The following is a 20,729-nucleotide window of genomic DNA, read 5'->3' as shown; positions in this document are numbered from 1 at the left end:
TTGAGTATATAGTTTTGGTGCAAGCTGTAGGATCGTATTTTAGGTACGAAATATTTGAGGAATTTTCAACATAATTATACCTGGTGTGCTACAGTCCATGGGGTCACAAAGAATCAGACACTACTGATCGACTGAAATGAATTCTCCACAGGCAATGATAATATTTAGATATACATTTATTTACATATTTATTCATTCAAAACCTATGTGTCGAGCATTTACAGCATGTTCTGAAGGAGATCAACCCTGGGATTTCTTTGGAAGGAATGATGCTAAAGCTGAAACTCCAGTACTTTGGCCACCTCATGCGAAGAGTTGACTCATTGGAAAAGACTCTGATGCTGGGAGGGATTGGGGGCAGGAGGAGAAGGGGACGACAGAGGATGAGATGCCTGAATGGCATCACTGACTCGATGGACACGAGTCTGAGTGAACTCCAGGAGTTGGTGATGGACAGGGAGGCCTGGCATGCTGCAGTTCATGGGGTCGCAAAGAGTCGGACAGGACTGAGCGGCTGAACTGAACTGAACTGAGGGATAAAATATTTTATCGGCTTTGATTTCCTGGATGATTAGGATAGAAAAGTAGCCACTGTTTTAGAAATGCACCACATTTTCAAGTACCAAAGAGAATTTGGATCTGTACTGTTAAAATTGTACAAATGTTTGCAAACATATATGCAGATTTAATATTTTTAAATAAGTATTTTCAATTCAGAAAGAAGACAAAAGGATGGATATTTTATTTAAAAATTAATTAGTTTAAAGTTTAGGTATTAGAGGGTTTCCTTAGTGGCTCAGACGGTAAAGAATCTGCCTGTAATGCAGGAGACCTGGGTTCGATACCTGTGTTGGGAAGATCCCCTGGAGAAGGGAATAGCTACTCACTCCAGTATTCTCACCTGGAGAATCCCATGGACAGAGGGACCTGGTGGGCTACAGTCTATGGAGTAACAAAGAGCCAAACACAACTGAGCGACTAACACTTTCACTTTAGGTATTAGAGAAAACTGATTAGTGAAAAATATTCTTATTTTATCTTGATGAGTTCTGCTACTGACTAGGTCTAAAGGGGGCATGTCTCAGTGTATAGTGAGTACAGGTTTTCACATCTATTTGCATTCTCCTCCTTAGCAGTTTGACATAGTGCTGCTATTTTGATATTTTTCATGAATTGCAATGGACAGATTCAGTCTTTCAATCCTTGCATGCAATTCTCAATGAAACCTTGGTCAAAAAAACTAGTAGTTTTTAAATCCTTATTATCAAAATATCCATTTACCTGTATATATTTCTATTGATTTATCTATTTGATTGACAGATGTAAACATTTATGATTCCTGTTTCACAAAGTTTCCAAGTTTCTTTCCTGAAACTACTTTTGAAGTTCTCATTACGGAATGGGAAATATTTATTTGAAAGCTTACTTAATCATATTATAAAGAGAAAATATTATTTTAAAAAAGAATATAACCTAGGATTTTTAATCAGAATTATAACTATTTTACAGAAGGTTAAAAATCTGTTTATATAAAATACTCAATTTTTTGCTTTGGTATACTGAGCTCAGATGTTGTCTGAAATATCAAGATTTTTTTCTAAAATTTTCTAATTTTTCTAAAGTTTCATTCATATAGGCAAAAGAGAATCCACATAAGCCTACTGAGAATGGGATCTCATTCATGAGCTAATCTTTTTAATAATATTTCTGTTTTCTTAGTAAATCACAAAAAGAGCTGCATCTAATTCAACAGTCTACTTCCCAAGATTAAGAAGAGCAATCCTCCCAAATCAAGTCTGTTTCTGATACTTTAGTTAGGCTAAACTTCATAGTATTTTCATCAAAACACAGAATATTTTAGAGCACTTGTGAGTGCTGACTCAGTCTTGTCTGACTCTTTGTGACCCCATGGATTTTAGCCCTCCAGGCTCCTCTGTCCATGGGATTTCCCAGGCAAGAATATTAGAGTGTGTTGCCATTTCCTTCTCCAGGTGATCTTCCCACCCCAGGGTTGAATCCTGGTCTCCTGCATTGCAGGTAGATTCTTGACTGTCTGAGCTATCAGGGAATTAAATGTACAGGGAAAGAAAATATAGTTGAGTAAAGATATATTCTGTTAGTAGAGGAATAAAGATATTTAGAGGTAGACTTGCTGACTAAGAACTTAAATGCCACAAAGTGAAGAATTTCTCTAGTTTGAAAATATTTAGGCCAAGAAGAAATAACCTTTTTCTTTTAGTTAGCATTTGTCACTTTTTAATTTGCACCACACTTAATTGCAAACACTTTGAAGTGCTTTGTAGTACTGAAAATTTTGTGAGAATGTTCAGGTTTGTATCTTCTTTCTACCCAGCAACATTTGCAGAAATATAGAAATTGACTTGGGTTTTTTGCTGAAGAATTTCAGTGATGTAGTGAGAGGGAAATATCACATTTTAAAATTATACATGGCTCTTATTTCTCTTTATTGTGTAGTGGCAAACGTAATTTCAGAAAAATTGATTGAAGAAGATTCCTATTTACCTGTGTCTTAATTTAATGACACAAAAATGAATAGCATAACTTAAACTTACTTTTATTATAACTATTATTAATATAATCATTCCCAATTTTCACTGGAAGATCACCCTCTCCCCTGCAAAAAACAACTTAGCTAAAGGTATACTTATAATAAAGTACCCTGTTTATTCAGAGGGAACAATTTAAGCATTTTTATACTCCAGGTATTTTGATTGGATTAAAGAACAGAATATATTTCCAATTCTAGATATATTACCTTTATGCTCTAGTATCTGTGATTCTGATAAAAACTTGGAAAAGTTAAACCTAAATAAAAGTAAATCCTACCATATTAAGATAGAAGGTAAAACTAAGTATAAACCATTTAACTGATAAATTTCAATATAACTTTTAAAATGTACATAATGTACCATAGTATAATCTTAAAAATCAATTACTTTTTAATCTTCTCTTCCAGCATTGTAACATTTGTTATTTATTAATAAAGCTTATACTTTGTGACTCTGTAGAGTTCAGGTAAGAACACAACCCCAGGAGACTGTTGGTGACAATTTTTTTGGTTTTTTAAACAATTGACTTTCACCAGACTTACCAGTTTCAGATATAAAGCTTTAAACTAGTAAATTAGGAGGGTAAATATTAATATGGCAAAATGATGAGCAAATGTTTCTCTTTCAAGTTCAGTTCCAACCATAGCATCCCAGGTGATCTGCTGGCCAGGTAGGGGTCAAACCCAGCCCCAGCCCACATTCACATCTGAGAAAGCAGAACCACACAGTGGAGCCTAGCCAAATGCATGGAATCCTGAGTATTATAGTTGTTTTAAGTCACCAAATTTTAGAGCAGAGCTTAAAAGGAAGCAATGTTCTGCCTCTTCTAAAGCAGAACTTTGCTCAACAGAAGGTTAACACAAACAGCTGAGCTTCTGTATTTCTCCAGTTGCCTTTATGTTGTATTTTCAACTAGAATGTAAGTTATTCAAGGTCCCAGGTATTGTTTTATTTTTTCCTCATGTGTTCCAGTAGTATTCACACAGTGCTGGGCACATGGGGCTCTGATTACCTGAGGTTCCAGATTGAGTCATAACAGAATGAAGGACCAAAAGAGTTCTAAGGGGGTGTCTTTGGATATAAAGAGGAATTTAAAGACAGGGAATTTGATTAGATTAATATTAATGACCAATTAAATTACATCTGTATATATATATATTTAACCTGGATTATCTGAACAAAGGAATTCAGAGTCACATAAAGTTTTTTTGTTTGTTTGTAACAAGCTAAAATAAATACCAATTTTAGTTAGGAACATTGTCATCTGTTAGAAATTTACATGTGGAATTGTGAAAGAGATGATAAGTAAGTAAGTAAGTAATGAATAAGTAAAATGGAGGGTGGGAACTGATAGCCTAGAGCTATGCTGTAAAAGCATAATAATCCCATGGGCTCTGCATGTACTTCATGTAGGGAATAACAGGTACACTCATTCACTGTGACTAACCATGGCTCCCAGAGTAAGTACTGTTTGCAGGACAATTCACTTGAATAACAATAATGAGGCATGGTTGAAGTCAGAATCCTGGATTTAGAAAACAGAATGATGATATGTCTATTTGTGGTCAGGACTTGTTTATTTTTTTTAAGGCACAAAGAAACTGGCATTATTTAAAATACGAAGGATTTTAAATTTTTTTAATGTCAAAGGTATCTTTGAGATTTTTTTAAACTTTTTGTTAATAACACTATGTACAAGACAGAACATATTATATATTTAAATATTAAAAGTTTTCCAAAATCTTTTCCTTCAGGATCCGTCAATCCCAGCAAACCTCTCCTTGTTTTGTTGCTTCCCAGAATTCATATTTCTATGCTTCAGAATGGCACTTGCTAAGAGCCAAAAAGGAGGTTAGAAAATTATGCAGGGTATAGAAGAAAGCGAGTGTGAATGTGTATGTGTATGAGTGTGTGTCGTGTGTGTGGTGAAGAATTATGTCCCGTCCTCTCCAGATTCCAAAGTTGCACTTCTGTAAAATGAAACGGTAACTGGTCTTTACCTAAATGACATATTCAGACATCATTTATTGAATATGTTTACAACCTCTTGAAATGAAAGTAATTCACAGAAGCAAATACTCCAGCACCTAGCTTTACTCATCTAGTCAGTCAGCATGTACTGTTCAGATAGATTTTAAAATTATAACGCAAGGAGCTGAAAGCAAGTGTCTTCACACTCATGCACGTCTATGTCTTCATCAGGTGAGAGAGGAGAGAGAGAGAGAGAAGCGGGCAGCAGAGGGAGGGGAGGGGCCCTGGAGCGGGAGTGGGAACGGAGAGGACGGAAAGGAGAGAGGGAGAAAGGACCCTCCTGGACCCGCCGTCCTATCCTCCCAAGCTTGTGGGCATCACCTCCAGTTGTAACAAAGAGGTGACCGTGGCGCTCCTTCCTGTTCTAGGCAGGCTGACACAGCGCGAGCTGCGTGTCTGTCTGTCGCCTCTTGCAAGTCCCCCTTCCTCCAGGAGTTAGGAGCCCCGGATCCCGGGAGGGCCCCCACTCCGTGCCAGGCACGCAGGTCCCTTGGAGACGCGGCCACAGGTTCGTGCGTGTGCGGTCAGGGCTGGTGGCGCGTGCCGGCGCCAGGGAGAAGGGGAAGCCTTCCCGCCGAGACCAGGCTCGACCCCAACTCGGCCTGGGGACCACGGGGGGTGCGTGCGAGGGCAAAGGGACAGGTGGCCCCGCCGCGACCCCGAGCGCTGAGCGCGGACACGCGGGGCGGCGGAGGCGGCGGCACCGCGACCTCACCCGGCCGAGGCGCGGGCCGACCCAGGTAAGCCGCCGGGGCTCCACGGCGTAGCTCCCGAAGCCGAGGCCGAGGGCCGCAGCCTCCGCCCGGCCTCGCGTCGCGGTCCCGGCCCTCCCCCGGGTTCGCCGCGCACCTGGTCGGGCGGCCTGGGTGCCCCGGGGCAGGATCGCCGGGCTGGGCTCGCCTCCGCGCCCGCCGGCCCCACTGAGGAGCCCGCGGGAACCCCGCGCCCCGCCGGCCCCCCGCGCCCCGCGTCTCCGGTCTGGCGCCCTTGGCGCGAGGCGAGCTGGGGCGCCGGCCTCCCGAGGGGTCCGAGCGCGCGCGAACGGCCGGGGTGGAGAGAGGAGACCTCGCAGGCGAGGAGCGGGAGTCCGGGTCCGGCGGCGGCGTCGCCCTGCTCCGCTTTTTCGCGTCACGGCGAGCTTATATGGGAGCTGGCGGCGGGGGACTGCCCTCCCCGCCCGCGCGGGCTGCCGCACGTGGCCGGCACGGCCTCGTCCCCGCGCAGGCGGGCTCCAGGCGCCGGCGGCGGGAGCAGCGCGCGCCTCTGCCTCCTCGCCCTCCGCGCGCGCGCCGCGAGAGCCCCGCTCGGCTCGGGCGCCACCCTCCCTCCTCGGCGCGGGGAGCGTGAGAGCTTCGCCCTCCAAGCGCGGCGATGCTCCTCTGGGCTCGTTCCGTCGCGGGGAGAGGATGGTAACAGGAGCGCCCGGGCGTGAGAGCGTTGCTGAGGAAGGGGAGCGATTGATGGGCAGGGCCCGCACTTGGCGGAGGACCGCAGCCCGGGCGCCGCGCGAGCACAGACGGCGCGGCGCCTACGCCGACCTCCGGAGCCTCCTGACCCCGAGCCCCTGGGTCGCCAAGCCGCTGCCGGCCGACGAGGGGCGGCGCGGCGCGTGAGCGCCCGGGAGTTCTCGGACCTCGCTCCAAATAGCACTTCTGCCCGGGACACCGTGTCTCACAGACCGCCGGGAGCCCGCCGGCGCGCTGGCCACCGAAGGACTTGAACTTGAGTTTAGGTGGCTTCTTCCAGGGCGAGCGCAGGAGGAGACGTCCTGGGAAGACGAGAAAGGTGATGTGCTGGGGTCGAGAGCGAGCTCTTTCCTTCCTGCCACTTGCTAGGGCCGAGCCGCTCCCCACGCAGACCTCCTGCCCGCCCTCTCCGCAGCCCAGCCCTCCCACGCAGAGGGGGAAACTCCAAACCTCCCGTTTTCTTAAGTATCCAGCATGCTATTGACTTTTTCATAACTTACGATTAGTCTTTGGAAGGATCATATTTACTCCGTGGCTTTTTACTGGAGGTCGATAGACTTAATGATTTCCTCAGTGGAGTCATTGATTTCTGAGCCAATAGCTAATGCCTTCGTCATAGTTTTCTGGGGGGAAACTAACTTTGCGTTGCTTCTGCCGATGCCTAACTCCCCTTCAATCGTGCACCTTGGTGCTGAGCACGCAGCAAAAAGTTTTTAGCTTCTCCTCAGTTTCTGGTGCTTTGGATTCAAACGAGAGTCGGGCAGGGAACCATCTCCTGTAACTTTTCTTCTGTTACCATTTGCGATGAAGAGGAAACAGAAGAGATTTCTGCAGATGACTTTGTTATTCATGGTGGCTTTAATTTTCCTGCCCAATATCGGTCTCTGGTCTCTATACAAGGAGAAGCACCTGGTGAAATCCCCAGAGCCCGCGGAGCCGCAGGTAAGTGCTGCGCAGAGAAGGATCCCAGAGGGGCAGGAGTCTGGAGCCGGCCACCCTAAGCAGGTGTGCCGAGTTTCCATCAGCTCCCAGGTCTTTGCAGAGCTGAGATTACAATCCTCTAGAGACTTTGGGGTTTAATAAGTAGTCTTTTTGAGAGAGCGACCAATGACATGGGTGGAAGGCAAAATAAAGTGAAAAAGCAGGATGAGAGGTCAAAAGGAAGAAACAGCTCCTCTCCATTGATCTAGAGGTTACAGGAAGGGGTAACTGCTTATTCGTGAAAGGAGATGTATAGATAGTACAGGCTTAGTCTCAGAGGTTTGTGTTGGCTTCTCCTGGAGTTTGTGTGTCTATATTAAAGTCAACTGGGCTGATTAAATCGTGAAACTTGTGAAGTGGTTCTCAAACACCAAGTTACAGTGTTCTATATTTTTGCTTAGCAACAGCTTTTTTTTTTTTTTTTGCCATGCAGAAAGGTAAAGTCTCTGTGTCTCCTGCCCTGTTGCTAAGGTGCTGTGTGGGGTCTTCAGGCAGTTACTAAGGAGGTCGTTCGGTTTCACAGTCTGTGGTAACAGTTTGTTGCTAAAAGCTCTCCTTCATGTCAGAAACACCATATAGTGGAGTTTTACGTATACACACACACACACACACACACACACACACACCCCACATTTATGTTTTACTTAATATGCAGTCTGCTAGTGGGTGCATGGATCATATCTTATGGATCAAAATAACTTTCTTAACAGTAAAGCAAAATATCCTCTCCAGAACATTGGTGAAATTCAGTATAGTTAAATTCTTTGCTTACTAATAAACTAGCTTCTGCCATTAAACTTTTAACAATAGAATGCAGCCTTTTTCATGATATGGATATAACACTTCTTCAGTTAGTCCTGCGCATTACCTTGGAGTGGGAATAATCTTAATTTCATGGGTCATCACCCATGTACACTATGTACCTTCTACAAACAGAAGGTGCTTAAATTGCCTATTTGTGGATGACAGTATTTATTACTGACAATTAAAATATCTGCTCTTATATTTAACGAAGTGGAATTTCTTTTTACACAGTGGGTGGTTAGTTGTAAAGTATATGGAAGTAATCTGCTTTTCCATTATGACAAGTAAAGCGTTACCAGTCTCTTAAATGTTAAGGATTACTAGTTGTTTATGAATTTTGGTGGATTGGAATTTTGAGGGAAAATGCTGACATATTTTCATTCCGTTATTGATCACTGTCAGCCTTTATAATAGGTGAATGACTTTGATTTGAAGTATATTCTGTTTTGTCATTCCAATAAAAAAAGGTTGATACTTTGAATGTGAAACTTTTTTTTCCTATATAGATCTTTATTTCTCCAACCCTTAAGAGAAGCTGAATGTTATTAATATTAGTAGTTAATTATTAAAATTAGCTACTTTTATTAAAATTTCCATTCCAATATTGACAAAATGACAACAAAATGATTTTTCCTTGCATTCAGTTAACAATAGCCATCTGAATTATTGGCTGGAATAGCTAACATAAAGCTCTAATTAATCTTATTAATGAAGTATTTACAACTTTCCCACCAGCTCCATTGATTTTGACCCTTAATGAGAAATCTGTTTGTTCAATGGCATAAAAAAAAATAAAGTGTGGCAAACCAACTCTCTTTGCTTGTTATTATAATCTCTATAACGGTTTTATTGTTCCTGTTTCTTTGGTGGTGCAAATGATGTTTAATATCAGGTAAAAAATTAGTGGATATGAAAGGCATGGAGCAGCGAGAGAAGGGGCTGTTTCTCAAAGTTTTATACTGTGTGGAATAAATAACCAAGATTGGAGGGGATCCTGTGGCATTCCAGCTGGAGAGTCTTAGCAGTTTTAAAACCAAGAATAAACAAAAGGCAGTTCGTGCCATGAAATGAATGCCAGTTGCATACTTCAGTATGTTTTAACCTAAAAAAAATAATGATTTCAAAACTGATGCTTTCTTACAGATACAAAATTAAGTTGAAATGTAGAAACTATCATTTACTGAAAGAGAGAATTCATTGTAAAGCAGTAAAAGATAAGCATTCATTGGTTTTATTCTATCATTAAACCTAAATGTAAAGAAAATTAGGGTATATTGACATCATTATACAAGCATTGATAAGTAAGAGATAAGCCATATGTAAAAATGTATCTATATGCATATTATGTAATATATATACTTGACCAAATAAAAATTGACTTGTAATGATGAATTAAGCATGTTTAATATTGTGATATAATATTTGACTAAGGTATCCACATTTCAAAGTAAGTCAACTAAATACGTAAGTTTTCAGTTAAAGTATATAACTTGACTTGTGCTATTTAAATTTAGTAATTTAGTAATTTCCTTTACAAAGGTATTTTAATGGTCAATCACTAACTATTCTTCAAGACCCATCTGTTACTTTAGTTATCACTTAGTTGTGAAATGCTCCAGGTGAGGATAATGTGCAGCTTATTGGCCCTGGTCAGCACTGAAGGGATTGAGAACAAGTCACAGGCTGGAAGGAGAGTCTCATTTTGCAGCCATTCTGTGGAAAAGGGCAGTCCAGCAGTGGGAAACCTTCACGTTTTAAACAGTTTCATTTATAGTGGCTTGCAGGAAAATAATTTCTAGAAATACAAAATCATGGAATGGATGATACTTTTAAAGTGAAGATGATCCTCTTCACTTGTATTTTATCAGAGCACATCACCAATGGTTTGTCTGTCTACCACTCAGTATGAATGGCATTGATATGTTCTGAGATAAACTAAAGGGAGGTAAATGAGAAAGCATTGATAGAAACTGTGCATTGTCATGATGCTTAGTATTTTACACATATTTTCTCGAGTCTTCCATACTGTTACAACTTAATATTTGTATTTACAGTACTTTCTGATTTAAAGTAATATTTTAAATAATTCTTATAATATTTAAATATTTGTCCCATCTATGATGCAGAAAATACATGAAATAAAAAATCCTAAATTGTTCATCTAAAAGGTTTACCACCCATTTAACTAATGAGGACCAAAAAAGTAGTTATAATAACGGAAGACTTAAAGGGCTAATTTTATTGTTTGGGCTCTGCAAAATGGAACCAAGTTACAGAAATAAACATTAATCTTTTAAGAATTTTAAAATTTTATGAAAATTGTATAAAAATCATGATTTTATAAAATATTTTATACTTCCTACTTATGTTGTTAAATTATCAATGATAATTATGTTATTTTTAGTTGAGTTCTATTTGTTGCTTTTTAATTTTTACTAGGATGATTTATACATGGTTTAGAAATATATACATTTAAAATAGTTTGTTGGTAATGAATTTTATATTCAGCTGAAGTGATTACTCTATGGTTATTGTACAGTAATTCTTAATTTATTTCTTTTTGATTTTGTATTGCTACTCTTCTCTGGTTTCAGTTGCATTTGAATTAAGGTTATATATTTAGATCTTAATTAAGCCATTCCTTAGGATGTTAATTAGAGCAAAGCAATATTTTAGAGCAAAACTACTGCATCTAGCATTATCATACCTTCTTTTTAAATTATTTATGCAAGTATCAATAAAAAGGGCCCCCAAATATTTTCTTTCCTTAAATACATTAAAGAGATTAATATTTTTAAAGCAGCTATAAAGTAGTTCAACAACTAAGTTGAGATGCAACTCAATACTCAGTATGAGTGAAAAATAATTTAAGAATATTCAGAATATGAAGGGTTTGCAATTTTTGAAATAATGATTAAAACAAAGATCAAAATCTCAGAACTTTAAATCACATATTTTCAGAATTGTTCAGAATGATTTTAGAAGCATACGTTTGGCCTGGATTTTTTCCCATGAAGTAAACCACAAACAACATTGAACACTTAGGTCACTTAATTTGTAGAACCTTCTTCTTTCTTAGTACTTCAGAATTTCTATATATAAAACAGGGCTAATCAAACTTTTGCTGTAACAAGGTACATAAAGTCATAAGATCACATCTTGGCTGTTGAAACTATTGTGAGGTAACATTTTGGTTTTAATCAACTCCACAAGTAAATTGTACTCCACAGATGTGAGACTTAATATATACATATAAATCTTTCCTGAAATTTCTCAGCATCTTTGTCCAACTTTACTAATATTAATCAGCACCACCCTTGTTGGGATAGGGGGATTCATCTTTTTGGCAAGGACTTTTTTCTGTGGTATTTTAAACTTATCTCGTGATTTGAAGATATTAGATATCTGGAACTGAGTGCATGCAGACATACTCATGCTTTCCTTTGTCACCGTGACCATAAAGCTGGAAGAATGTCTATGTTTCTTCTCCAGCAAACATCTTAGATATTGGAAAAGCTAAAAAGAAAAGAAAAGTAAAGAAATAAGAAAGTAAAATTTTCACTCCTCCTGCCCTCAGTATATTATCAGCACACTAGGTGTGAAGTGATATATTTGTTTGAGCCATAATGTTCTGAATTAGCTAAGAAGTAGATTTTAAATTAGCATGCAGAAGGACCTTTTCTTGAATTTATGGAAATACCCATCCTGACTTGCTCCAGTATTGCACCTCACAGAGTCCTGTAACAAGTGCTTTAATTATTGACTGTGACCTATTGGATCTGGAGATGATTAGTTTACCAGCTTGCCCCCTAGGCAACAATGTTGAACAGAATCTCCTGTCCACAATCTGATTTAAAAAAAAAGAGAGAGAGAGAGAGAGAGTTTTTTTTTCTTCTTCTTCTTCTCTCTCTATGTGTGTTTATTTTGAACAAGCTGTGCTGTATCAATTAGCCTCCTATACATTTTTTTTTCTATATAAGAAACCAAATCAAGGGTGAAATACAGAGGGAGAAGGGTGAGCAAGTTTGATGTTTTAGTGTTTTCGAGAAGATAATTGGAATTTGTGTGTGGAAGTTTTGTCAGGAGTCTCCATGACAACTTGCAGAGAAGTTTGTAACCACGTCTCTCCTTGGAACACTTTATACAAATGATAGCCAGCGCGGGTACCTGCAGGACGACCTGAAAGAGGGAGATCAGACTTAACAATAAGGGAAGATGGTATGAGCGTCCTGTCACCCCAAGTCAGCATGTGTTTGGTCCAGCCTCTCCTTCACATTTGCTTGGCATGCTTGGAAGGACGAGGCAGAGCTTTTGGCTCTTAAAACCATCGGACGTGAGTATGCTATTCTTCTCTTTCATGTTTGCATATGTGTTTACTGGAGTGCTATTACAGAGTCAACAGTGCAGATGTGCAAACAAATAGAAGGTTCTAGAGATCATCCGAAAAGTGAAGCCAAACTCTCATAAACTAGGTACTTGCTCTCTTAGGATGGCAGTCTGTGACCCCACAGAGCTAGTTGTTCAAAATATAGTGGGGATGCCTGAACTGTGGTCATTGTTGTTTAATCGCTAAATCGTGTCTGACTCTGTGTGACCCCCTGGACTGCAGCCTTCCAGGTTCCACTGTCCATGAAATTCTACTGGAGTGGGCTGCCATTCCCTTCTCTAGGGGATCTTTGCCATCCTAGGATTGAACCTGCGTCTCCTGCATTGTCAGGCCACTTCTTTACCATTGAGCCACCCGGGAAGCCGGAAGCTCGAATAGGCAGCCGAAAAGAACAAATAAGAAACATTCATGCTGCTGAGAGTAGGTATTTATCCAAGCACAAAAATATCTATACTGGGTTTTATTTAAAGTTGAAAGGAAAGGACGGGCCCCCAGAAATGTCAAGCCGCAATGACCCTCAGCATCCCCTGATAATGCTGATGTCTGTTACTACCAAACTCTAACATGGTGGCTCGAAAGAGGGTGAACAGCGAAGGGTATTTTTAGGGTTTAAGGTAAATCCCATCAGTGTTTTCCTCTACTTTTCTACTTCCAGTCTAGTGGGAAAAAATGTGGACTGAATTGGCAGTATTCTCCAATTAAATGTATTCATTTCACATACTTATTTAGCAACACACATACACACGTACATGAATTCACACACATGGTCTCACTTGTGAAGAAAAAATAAATCCATCCAACTGTTTCATTTTCTACAGTTTTTTACTTTTATAACTTCTTGCTTTTTCCATTGCTTTGAATCTAAAACAAAAAAAGTTCATCAGCTGAGTTTATTTAAATGTTATTAATTTAATTCTAGGAAAGTATGGAGAGAAGGACAAGTGCTTCTGTCTCTAGAAGTACTAAGGTGGCTCAGTAGTAAGAATCCGCCTTTGAATGCGGAAGATATAGGAGATGTAGGTTTGAGCCCTGGGTTTGGAAGATCCCCTGGAGAAGGGGGCATGGCAAGCCACTCCAGTGTTCTTGCCTAGAGAATCCAATGGATAGAGGAGTGTGGTGGGCTACAATCCATGGGATTGCTAAGTGTTGGACATGACTGAGCACGCTCACCATGCAAAGCAATGTGAAAGTCGTGCAGATCATAAATAGTGCAATTTATCATTATCCATTGATGTTAGCAAGGAAGTTGTGCTTGTCAGAGGCCATAGTGGTGGCTATCATCTCTATGATGTAGGGAATGGTGTATCTCAGTGAGGGTAGAGGAGATTCATTTCAAATTCAGTTCAAGTTCTGAAATCCTCATGGAATATTACTTCATTCCATTGAAGTCTAGAAAGCCAAAGTCAGGAGATTTTATTATTGATCATTTTGATCTTTTTTAATACAGTAAAATGACCAAATTGTCAGGGCTGCCACCCAACTTTGAGTGACTTTTTCTTTTTCCTTAACTGTGATTGATCTTTCCAGTAAGAGAATCCATTTGACCTTAATTTATGGAGAAATATCAGAATTTCCATATTGTCTTGTTATCTTTTGGTAATCAGTGCTAGTTACAGCACGTAGCACTTTAGGACATTTAACAAGTCATGGGTCTTCCTCATGTCAGTTTTCTCTAAGTCAGGTGGAAACAATGATATATTTCTTGCATTTAATTTTTGGTGAGGATTAAATGCTTAGTATCCTGAACAGCATGTAATAAGGGTTAATGAATATAGATTATTGTTATACATAGTATGAGCATTTGTAAGCAATCATTGCCTTTAACAAGATAACTAATGTTTGCTTGATAAATATTTACAGATGATTTCTCTTTGCAAGGCAATGTCAAGACAGCACAACAGAGCAATGACTATGGTACACGACTTGCCATGGAGTGTTAAATCTGGCAGGGAGATCTTTTGAAGAAACACATAAACAGGATCTAGAAAATAATAGAAATTTTTTTTCCAATAATTTTATGGTCTAGTATTTAAGGACAAATTGTTAATTTTATTCTACATGCAATTGTTTATTGCAAAAAAAAACTGACTAATTTTTTGGTATGTTGCATTGAACATTATTCTAAAAATGAAGTTTTCAATAAAAGGGAAAAAAAAAACCAGAGCAACGTTTCTTTATAGTGACCACTATCATTTGCTATCAGAGAAGGCAATGGCACCCCACTACAGTACTCTTGCCTGGAAAATCCCATGGACAGAGGAGCCTGGTGGGCTACAGTCCATAGGTTCACAAAGTGTCAAACAAGATTGAGCGAGTAACACTTTCACTTTCACATGTAAGCATTTTTTTCTACATTAATTACAAGTCAGAGTCTCAGAACTGCTTTTGTTAAGTCTTGGTCTTGAGACACAATAGTTATTCTGAAGACCGAAAGATAAGCAGCAGAGTGGAAACGATTCTTAACTATTTCAGTTAGCTACAGAAATACTTTATAAAGTTACTGTTTCCTTCAGTAGAGTTAGAGGAATATAGAAAAAAGCATATTGCGTTGCGCCCATTCTTAATTTTCACAGTAGTGAATTGGAGAGATACAATATGTATTCATGAAACAAACAAGCAGTGCATAGTGAAGCATTTTCCGTGTGTGCGTGTGTGTGTGTGTGTGTGTGTGTGTGTGTGTGTACTGTGCTTTCAAAACAGAAAAGGAACAGAATGATCTGAACTCTTGGGTAAGTCCTTCATTGCTCCAGGGGGTGAATATTGAGCCTCGTCATGTTATGAAAATTAGATAGGGTTGGTGTTAGGTTGAGGAATAATCAATTACTTCAGGTTTATATGCTGTTTTCACCACTTTCAAAATATATCCTCTTGGGCAAGACATTTTACATCTTTGAACCATAGTTCTTCATATGTTGGCTCAGGTAGTAACTCTTAAAGGGGTAGCAGGGGGATCAAATTGGATTAATATATGTAGACTGTTTGTTACAAAGTAAACACTCAATTTGGGGAAGCGTAGCAAATAATATTGCTTCCTTTTTCTCAGTTTTTATAATATTCATTGAAGGTAGTAAGTAAACATACTGTTGTGTACATCTAATAAACATGTATTAAGAAGAGGTGGCAAGAATACACAGAAGAGCTGTACAAAAAAGATCTTCATGACCCAGATAATCACGACGGTGTGATCACTCACCTAGAGCCAGACATCCTGGAATGTGAAGTCAAGTGGGCCTTAGAAAGTATCACTACAAACAAAGCTAGTGGAGGTGATGGAATTCTAGATAAGTTATTTCAAATCCTGAAAGATGATGCTGTGGAAATGCTGCACTCAATATGCCAGCAAATTTGGAAAACGCAGCAGTGGCCACAGAACTGGAAAAGGTCAGTTTTCATTCCAATCCCAAAGAAAGGCAATGCCAAAGAATGCTCAAACTACCGCACAGTTGCACTCCTCTCACATGCTAGTAAAGTAATGCTCAAAATTCTCGAAGGCAGGCTTCAGCAATAAGTGAACCATGAACTTCCAGATGTTCAAGCTGATTTTAGAAAAGGCAGAGGAACCAGAGATCAAATTGCCAACATCTGCTGGATCACCAAAAAAGCAAGAGAGTTCCAGAAAAGCATCTATTTCTGCTATATTGACTATGCCAAAACCTTTGACTGTGTGGATCACAAGAAACTGGGGAAAATTCTGAAAGAGATGGGAATACCAGACCACCCGACCTGCCTCCTGAGAAACCTATATGCAGGTCAGGAAGCAACAGTTAGAACTGGACATGGGATAACAGACTGGTTCCAAATAGGAAAAGGAGTACATCAAGGCTGTATATTGTCACCCTGCTTATTTAACTTATAGGCAGAGTACATCATGAGAAACCCTGGGCTGGAAGAAGCACAATCTGGAATCAAGATTGCGAGGAGAAATATCAAAAACCTCAGATATGCAGATGACATCACCCTTATGGCAGAAACTGAAGAGGAGCTAAAGAGCCCCTTGATGAAAATGAAAGAGGAGAGTAGAAAAGTTGGTTTAAAGCTCAACATTCAGAAAACTAAGATCATGGCATCTGGTCCCATCATTTCATGGGAAACAGATGGGGAAACAGTGGAAGCAGTGTCAGACTTTATTTTTCTGGGCTCCAAAATCACTGCAAATGGTGACTGCAGCCATGAAATTAAAAGACAATTACTTCTTGGAAGGAAAAGTTATGACCAACCTAGATAGCATATTCAAAAGCAGAGACATTACTTTGCCAACAAAGGTCTGTCTAGTCAAGGTGATGGTTTTTCCAGTGGTCATGTATAGATGTGAGAGTTGGACTATAAAGAAAGCTGAGCGCTGAAGAATTGATGCTTTTGAACTATGGTGTGGGAGAAGACTCTTGAGAGTCCCTTGGACTGGCAGGAGATCCAACGAGACCATCCTAAAGGAGATCAGTCCTGGGTGTTCATTGGAAGGATTGATGCTAAATTTGAAACTCCAGTACTTTGGCCACCTCATGCGGAGAGTTGACTCATTGGAAAAGACTCTTATGCTGGGAGGGATTTGGGGCAGGAGGAGAAGGGGACAACAGAGGATGAGATGGTTGGATGGCATCACCAACTCGATAGACACGAGTTTGAGTGAACTCTGGGAGTTGGTGATGGACAGGGAGGCCTGGCGTGCTGTGATTCATGGGGAAGAAAGGAGTTGGACACAACTGAACTGAACTGAATTAACATGTGAGTGAAAGTGAAAATGCTAGACACTCAGTCGTGTAAGCTTCTTTTGTGACACCATGGGCTGTAGTTTGCCAGGCTCCTCTGTCCATGGAATTCTCCAGGCAAGAATACTGAGAGAATGGGCTGTCATTCCTTTCTCTAGGGGATCTTCCTGACCCAGGGATCGAATCCAGATCTTCCACGTGACAGGCAGACTCTTTACCATCTGAGCTACCAATAAACATATAATAAAACATTTAAAGTATATCACTACTGATTTCAGTTCAGTTCAGTCACTCAGTCATGTCCGACTCTTTGCAACCCCATGGACTACAGTATGCCAGGCTTCCCTGTCCATCACCAACTCCCAGAGCTTGCTCAAACTCATGTCCATTGAATCTGTGATGTGATCCAACCATCTCATTCTCTGTCATCCCCTTCTCCTCCTGCCTTCAATCTTTCCCAGCATCAGAGTTTTTCCAAGGAGTCAGTTCTTCACATCAGGTGACTAAATTATTGGAGTTTCAGCTTCAGCATCCATCCTTCCAATGAACATTCAGGACTGATTTCCTTTAGGATTTACTGGTTTGATCTCCTTGCAGTCCCAGGGACTCTCAAGAGTCTTCTACAACACCACAGTTCAGAAACATCAATTCTTCAGTGCGTAGCTTTCTTTGGGGTCCAACTCTCACATCCATACATGACTACTGGAAAAACCATAGGTTTGACTAGACAGATCTTTGTTTGCAAAGTAATTTCTCTGCTTTTTAATATGCTGTCTAGTTTGGTCACAGCTTTTCTTCCAAAGAGCAAGCATTTTACCTTTTTACCTACATTTTACTGATTTACCTACACATTATTGATAAAAATAGATGTTTATTGGAGACCCTGAGGCAAATAAGTGATGAAGAGAGAAATCTGTTTTCAGTAAGCTTATCACCTATTAGCTAAGAAAAAGTGTGTATAATGCTTATCATATACAGATAGATTAAATTCTTTTTTAAAATACAGATACTCTAGTTATTTTGAGCTTAGTAGAAGGGAAACATATTTTAAGGAAAATACATTCTTGTTTCATATGTATGGTTGGCCCTAAGTATTTTCTGTACTGGTTTCACCCTCCAGCATTTCACTGAGACAGGTACTTCTGTAGAACCAACTTTACAGTTAAGTAAGGTTCAAAGACAAAATTTGAGACTGTGCCCTCTGGGTCCATAAAAAGAGACAGTGATGAGCTGTGTTATAGTTTAAGGCAAGTGAAGACTTTGAAAAGGTCATTGGGCTTGGTAGTTATTTGTACTATTCAGGCTGGAGTAACACAAAGTTGTAGAGGAGCAAAAAATATCGTAAAAGATTAAATGGAAAGATGAACAGGTGAGAGTTATTGGTGGGACTGGCATTGACATGAAGGGTTGAATGTGAAGTCCTGGTTGGCAGGAGACGGTGGAAGCTAAAAGAAGGCTGGTGCAGGGAGAGTGAGGAACTGGTGCCTGGGGAGGATGAAGGTGATGGCAATGATCAAAAGGAGGAGAGATACAGAAAAGATTGTTTGAGCTTAATGGTAAATTTAGAGCCTGTGCTTTTACTAGCTTGAGAAACTCTTGGCAGGAGGCCTATGAATTTTCCTATGCAGTTTTCTTACTAATTTGGAGAGGTAATTAAACATTTGTAAGGTATTCTGTAAAATGGGAAGTTATATGTGTATAACATGGGCTTCCCAGGTGACACTAATGGTAAAGAATCCACCTTACAGGAGACAAAGAGACCTGGGTGTGATCCCTGGGTCAGGAAGATCTCTTAGAGAAGGAAATGGCAACCCATTGCAGTATTCTTACCTAGAGAATCCCATGGACAGAGGAGCTTGGCTGGATATATATATATGTATAGTCCATGGGGTTGCAAAGAGCCAGACATGACTAAGTGACTTTCAGTCGCTCACTCATATATGTATACATATACATTATATATGTATGTACATATGTACATGTATTATATATGTATAATTCAGTAATAATGATTGAAAACTGAATATTGAATGAAGATGCAAAAAAAAAAAAAAACCATGCAGCTACTTGACCAATAAGACAATGTACCTATTAAAATAAATGTAGATAATGACCAGATACACAGAGCATAGGAAAAAAGCTAGGCCTTAAGTATCCTAAGTTGGGTGGTAGATCTTGGGTGGAGGATATTTCAAGGGTAAGGACCTAAAAGTCTTCAGCTGACAAGAATTTCAAAATAATATAAGAATATTAAAAGTAATAAATTGATTATGAGAAAAGCAATAATAAAAATAATAAAAGATATACATTAATAATCAGGTTAAGGTAACATTGAGCTCTTACTATGTGTAACATACCATATTAAGCTCTTCTTAAATATTCACAGCAATCATGCCCTATGTAAAATTGCTATCCTGCAGTATAAATGCAAGGCAATTTCTTTAAAATTTATTGAGATCATACAATGTTTATTCTACCAATGCACACTGTTGGGCTATGTATAACTTCCCATATAATGCAACTACGTTTTGAATAGCCTGGACCATAGCAACACAAAAAATTATGTACTAACACAACTGTGAGAGGAAATGTGTATAGTAGTTAAGGGTATAGATCCTAGAGCCAGGATCTGCCTAGTTTTAGTTTCAGTTCTGGTACTTGCTCTTTGTTTGACCTTGAGGAATTTAGGATTAGTATTTCTCTTCTCTGAGTCTTACAATTCCTTTTCCAAATGGATATAAAAATACTACTTACTTGGTTGAGTTAATGTGAAGGTTAAATAAGTTAAGGTGCATAAAATGCTTGGAGACCTGGATTATACATAGCAAGCTATTTTATTAGTTTTATTTATTTTGCTTTTTTAATTGAAGTTGTACACTGTTATATGGGCTTCTCAGGTGGCACAGTGGTAAACAACCCATCTGCCAAAGCAGGAGATGTGGGTTCACTCCCTGGGTCAGGAAGATCCCCTGGAGAAGGAAATGGCAACCAACTCTAGTATCCTTGCCTGGAGAATTCCATGGACAGAGGAGCCTGGCAGGGTCCATGAGGTCATGAAAGGGTTGAACAAGACTTAGCAACTAAGCAACAACAACACCACACTATAATATAAGTTGCAGATGTATAGTATACTGTTTCACAGTTTATAAAATTTAGTTAGTGTAAAATGTTGGTTGTTTTCCCCACCTTGTGTAGTACATCCGTGTAGCTTTTTATACCTGGTAGTGTGTCCCCCTTGTCCGTCTACCCTTGTATTGCCCCACCCAGCTTCCCTCTCCCCAGTGGGCACTGCTGGCTTGTTCTCTGTATCTGTGAGTCTGCTTTTGTTATAATCATAGTTTGCTGTATTTTGTCGATTCTGCATATAAGTAATATAATACAGTATTGTCTTTCTTTATCTGATTCACTTTAGCGTAATGTCCTCTAGGTCCATCTGTGTTGCTGCAGATGACATTATTTCTTTCTTTTGATGGCTGTGTATTATTCCATTGTATATATGTACCACTTCTTCTTTATCCATTCATCTGTCTATGGACATTTAGGATGCGTTCATATCTTGGCTATTGTACGTGATGCTGCTATGTACATTGGGGTGCATTTATCTTTTCGAACTAGCAAGCTGTTCTAAAGGGTTAACTATTATTACCTGTTAGATGCTATAGAATCGAGGTCAGATAAAAGAGAATGCATATCCCTAGACCATCTCTTTCATATACCCATCATAAGGACATAAATACTTTTGTATTCAAAGAAATATTTGAAGCACCTTTAACTTCTTTTGCTT

At 39.7% G+C, this 20,729-nt stretch overlaps 1 protein-coding gene across 1 annotated transcript in view; it reads left to right on the top strand.

Annotated features, from left to right (window-relative positions):
* The first annotated feature begins 5,823 nt into the window (after positions 1 to 5,823).
* Positions 5,824 to 20,729, top strand: part of LOC132659304 (polypeptide N-acetylgalactosaminyltransferase-like 6) — a 648,338-nt gene continuing 633,432 nt past the window's right edge. The window contains exon 1 of the mRNA XM_060411050.1: positions 5,824 to 7,009. Within this exon, the coding sequence (XP_060267033.1) occupies positions 6,872 to 7,009 (138 nt within the window). The 5' untranslated portion in view covers positions 5,824 to 6,871. The remainder of the gene's footprint in view (positions 7,010 to 20,729) is intronic.

Source organism: Ovis aries, chromosome 2 (genome assembly GCF_016772045.2).
Source record: "Ovis aries strain OAR_USU_Benz2616 breed Rambouillet chromosome 2, ARS-UI_Ramb_v3.0, whole genome shotgun sequence".
NCBI lineage: Eukaryota > Metazoa > Chordata > Mammalia > Artiodactyla > Bovidae > Ovis > Ovis aries.
Note: the sequence above shows the minus strand (reverse complement) of the source record. Positions and strands in the feature narration are given on the sequence as shown.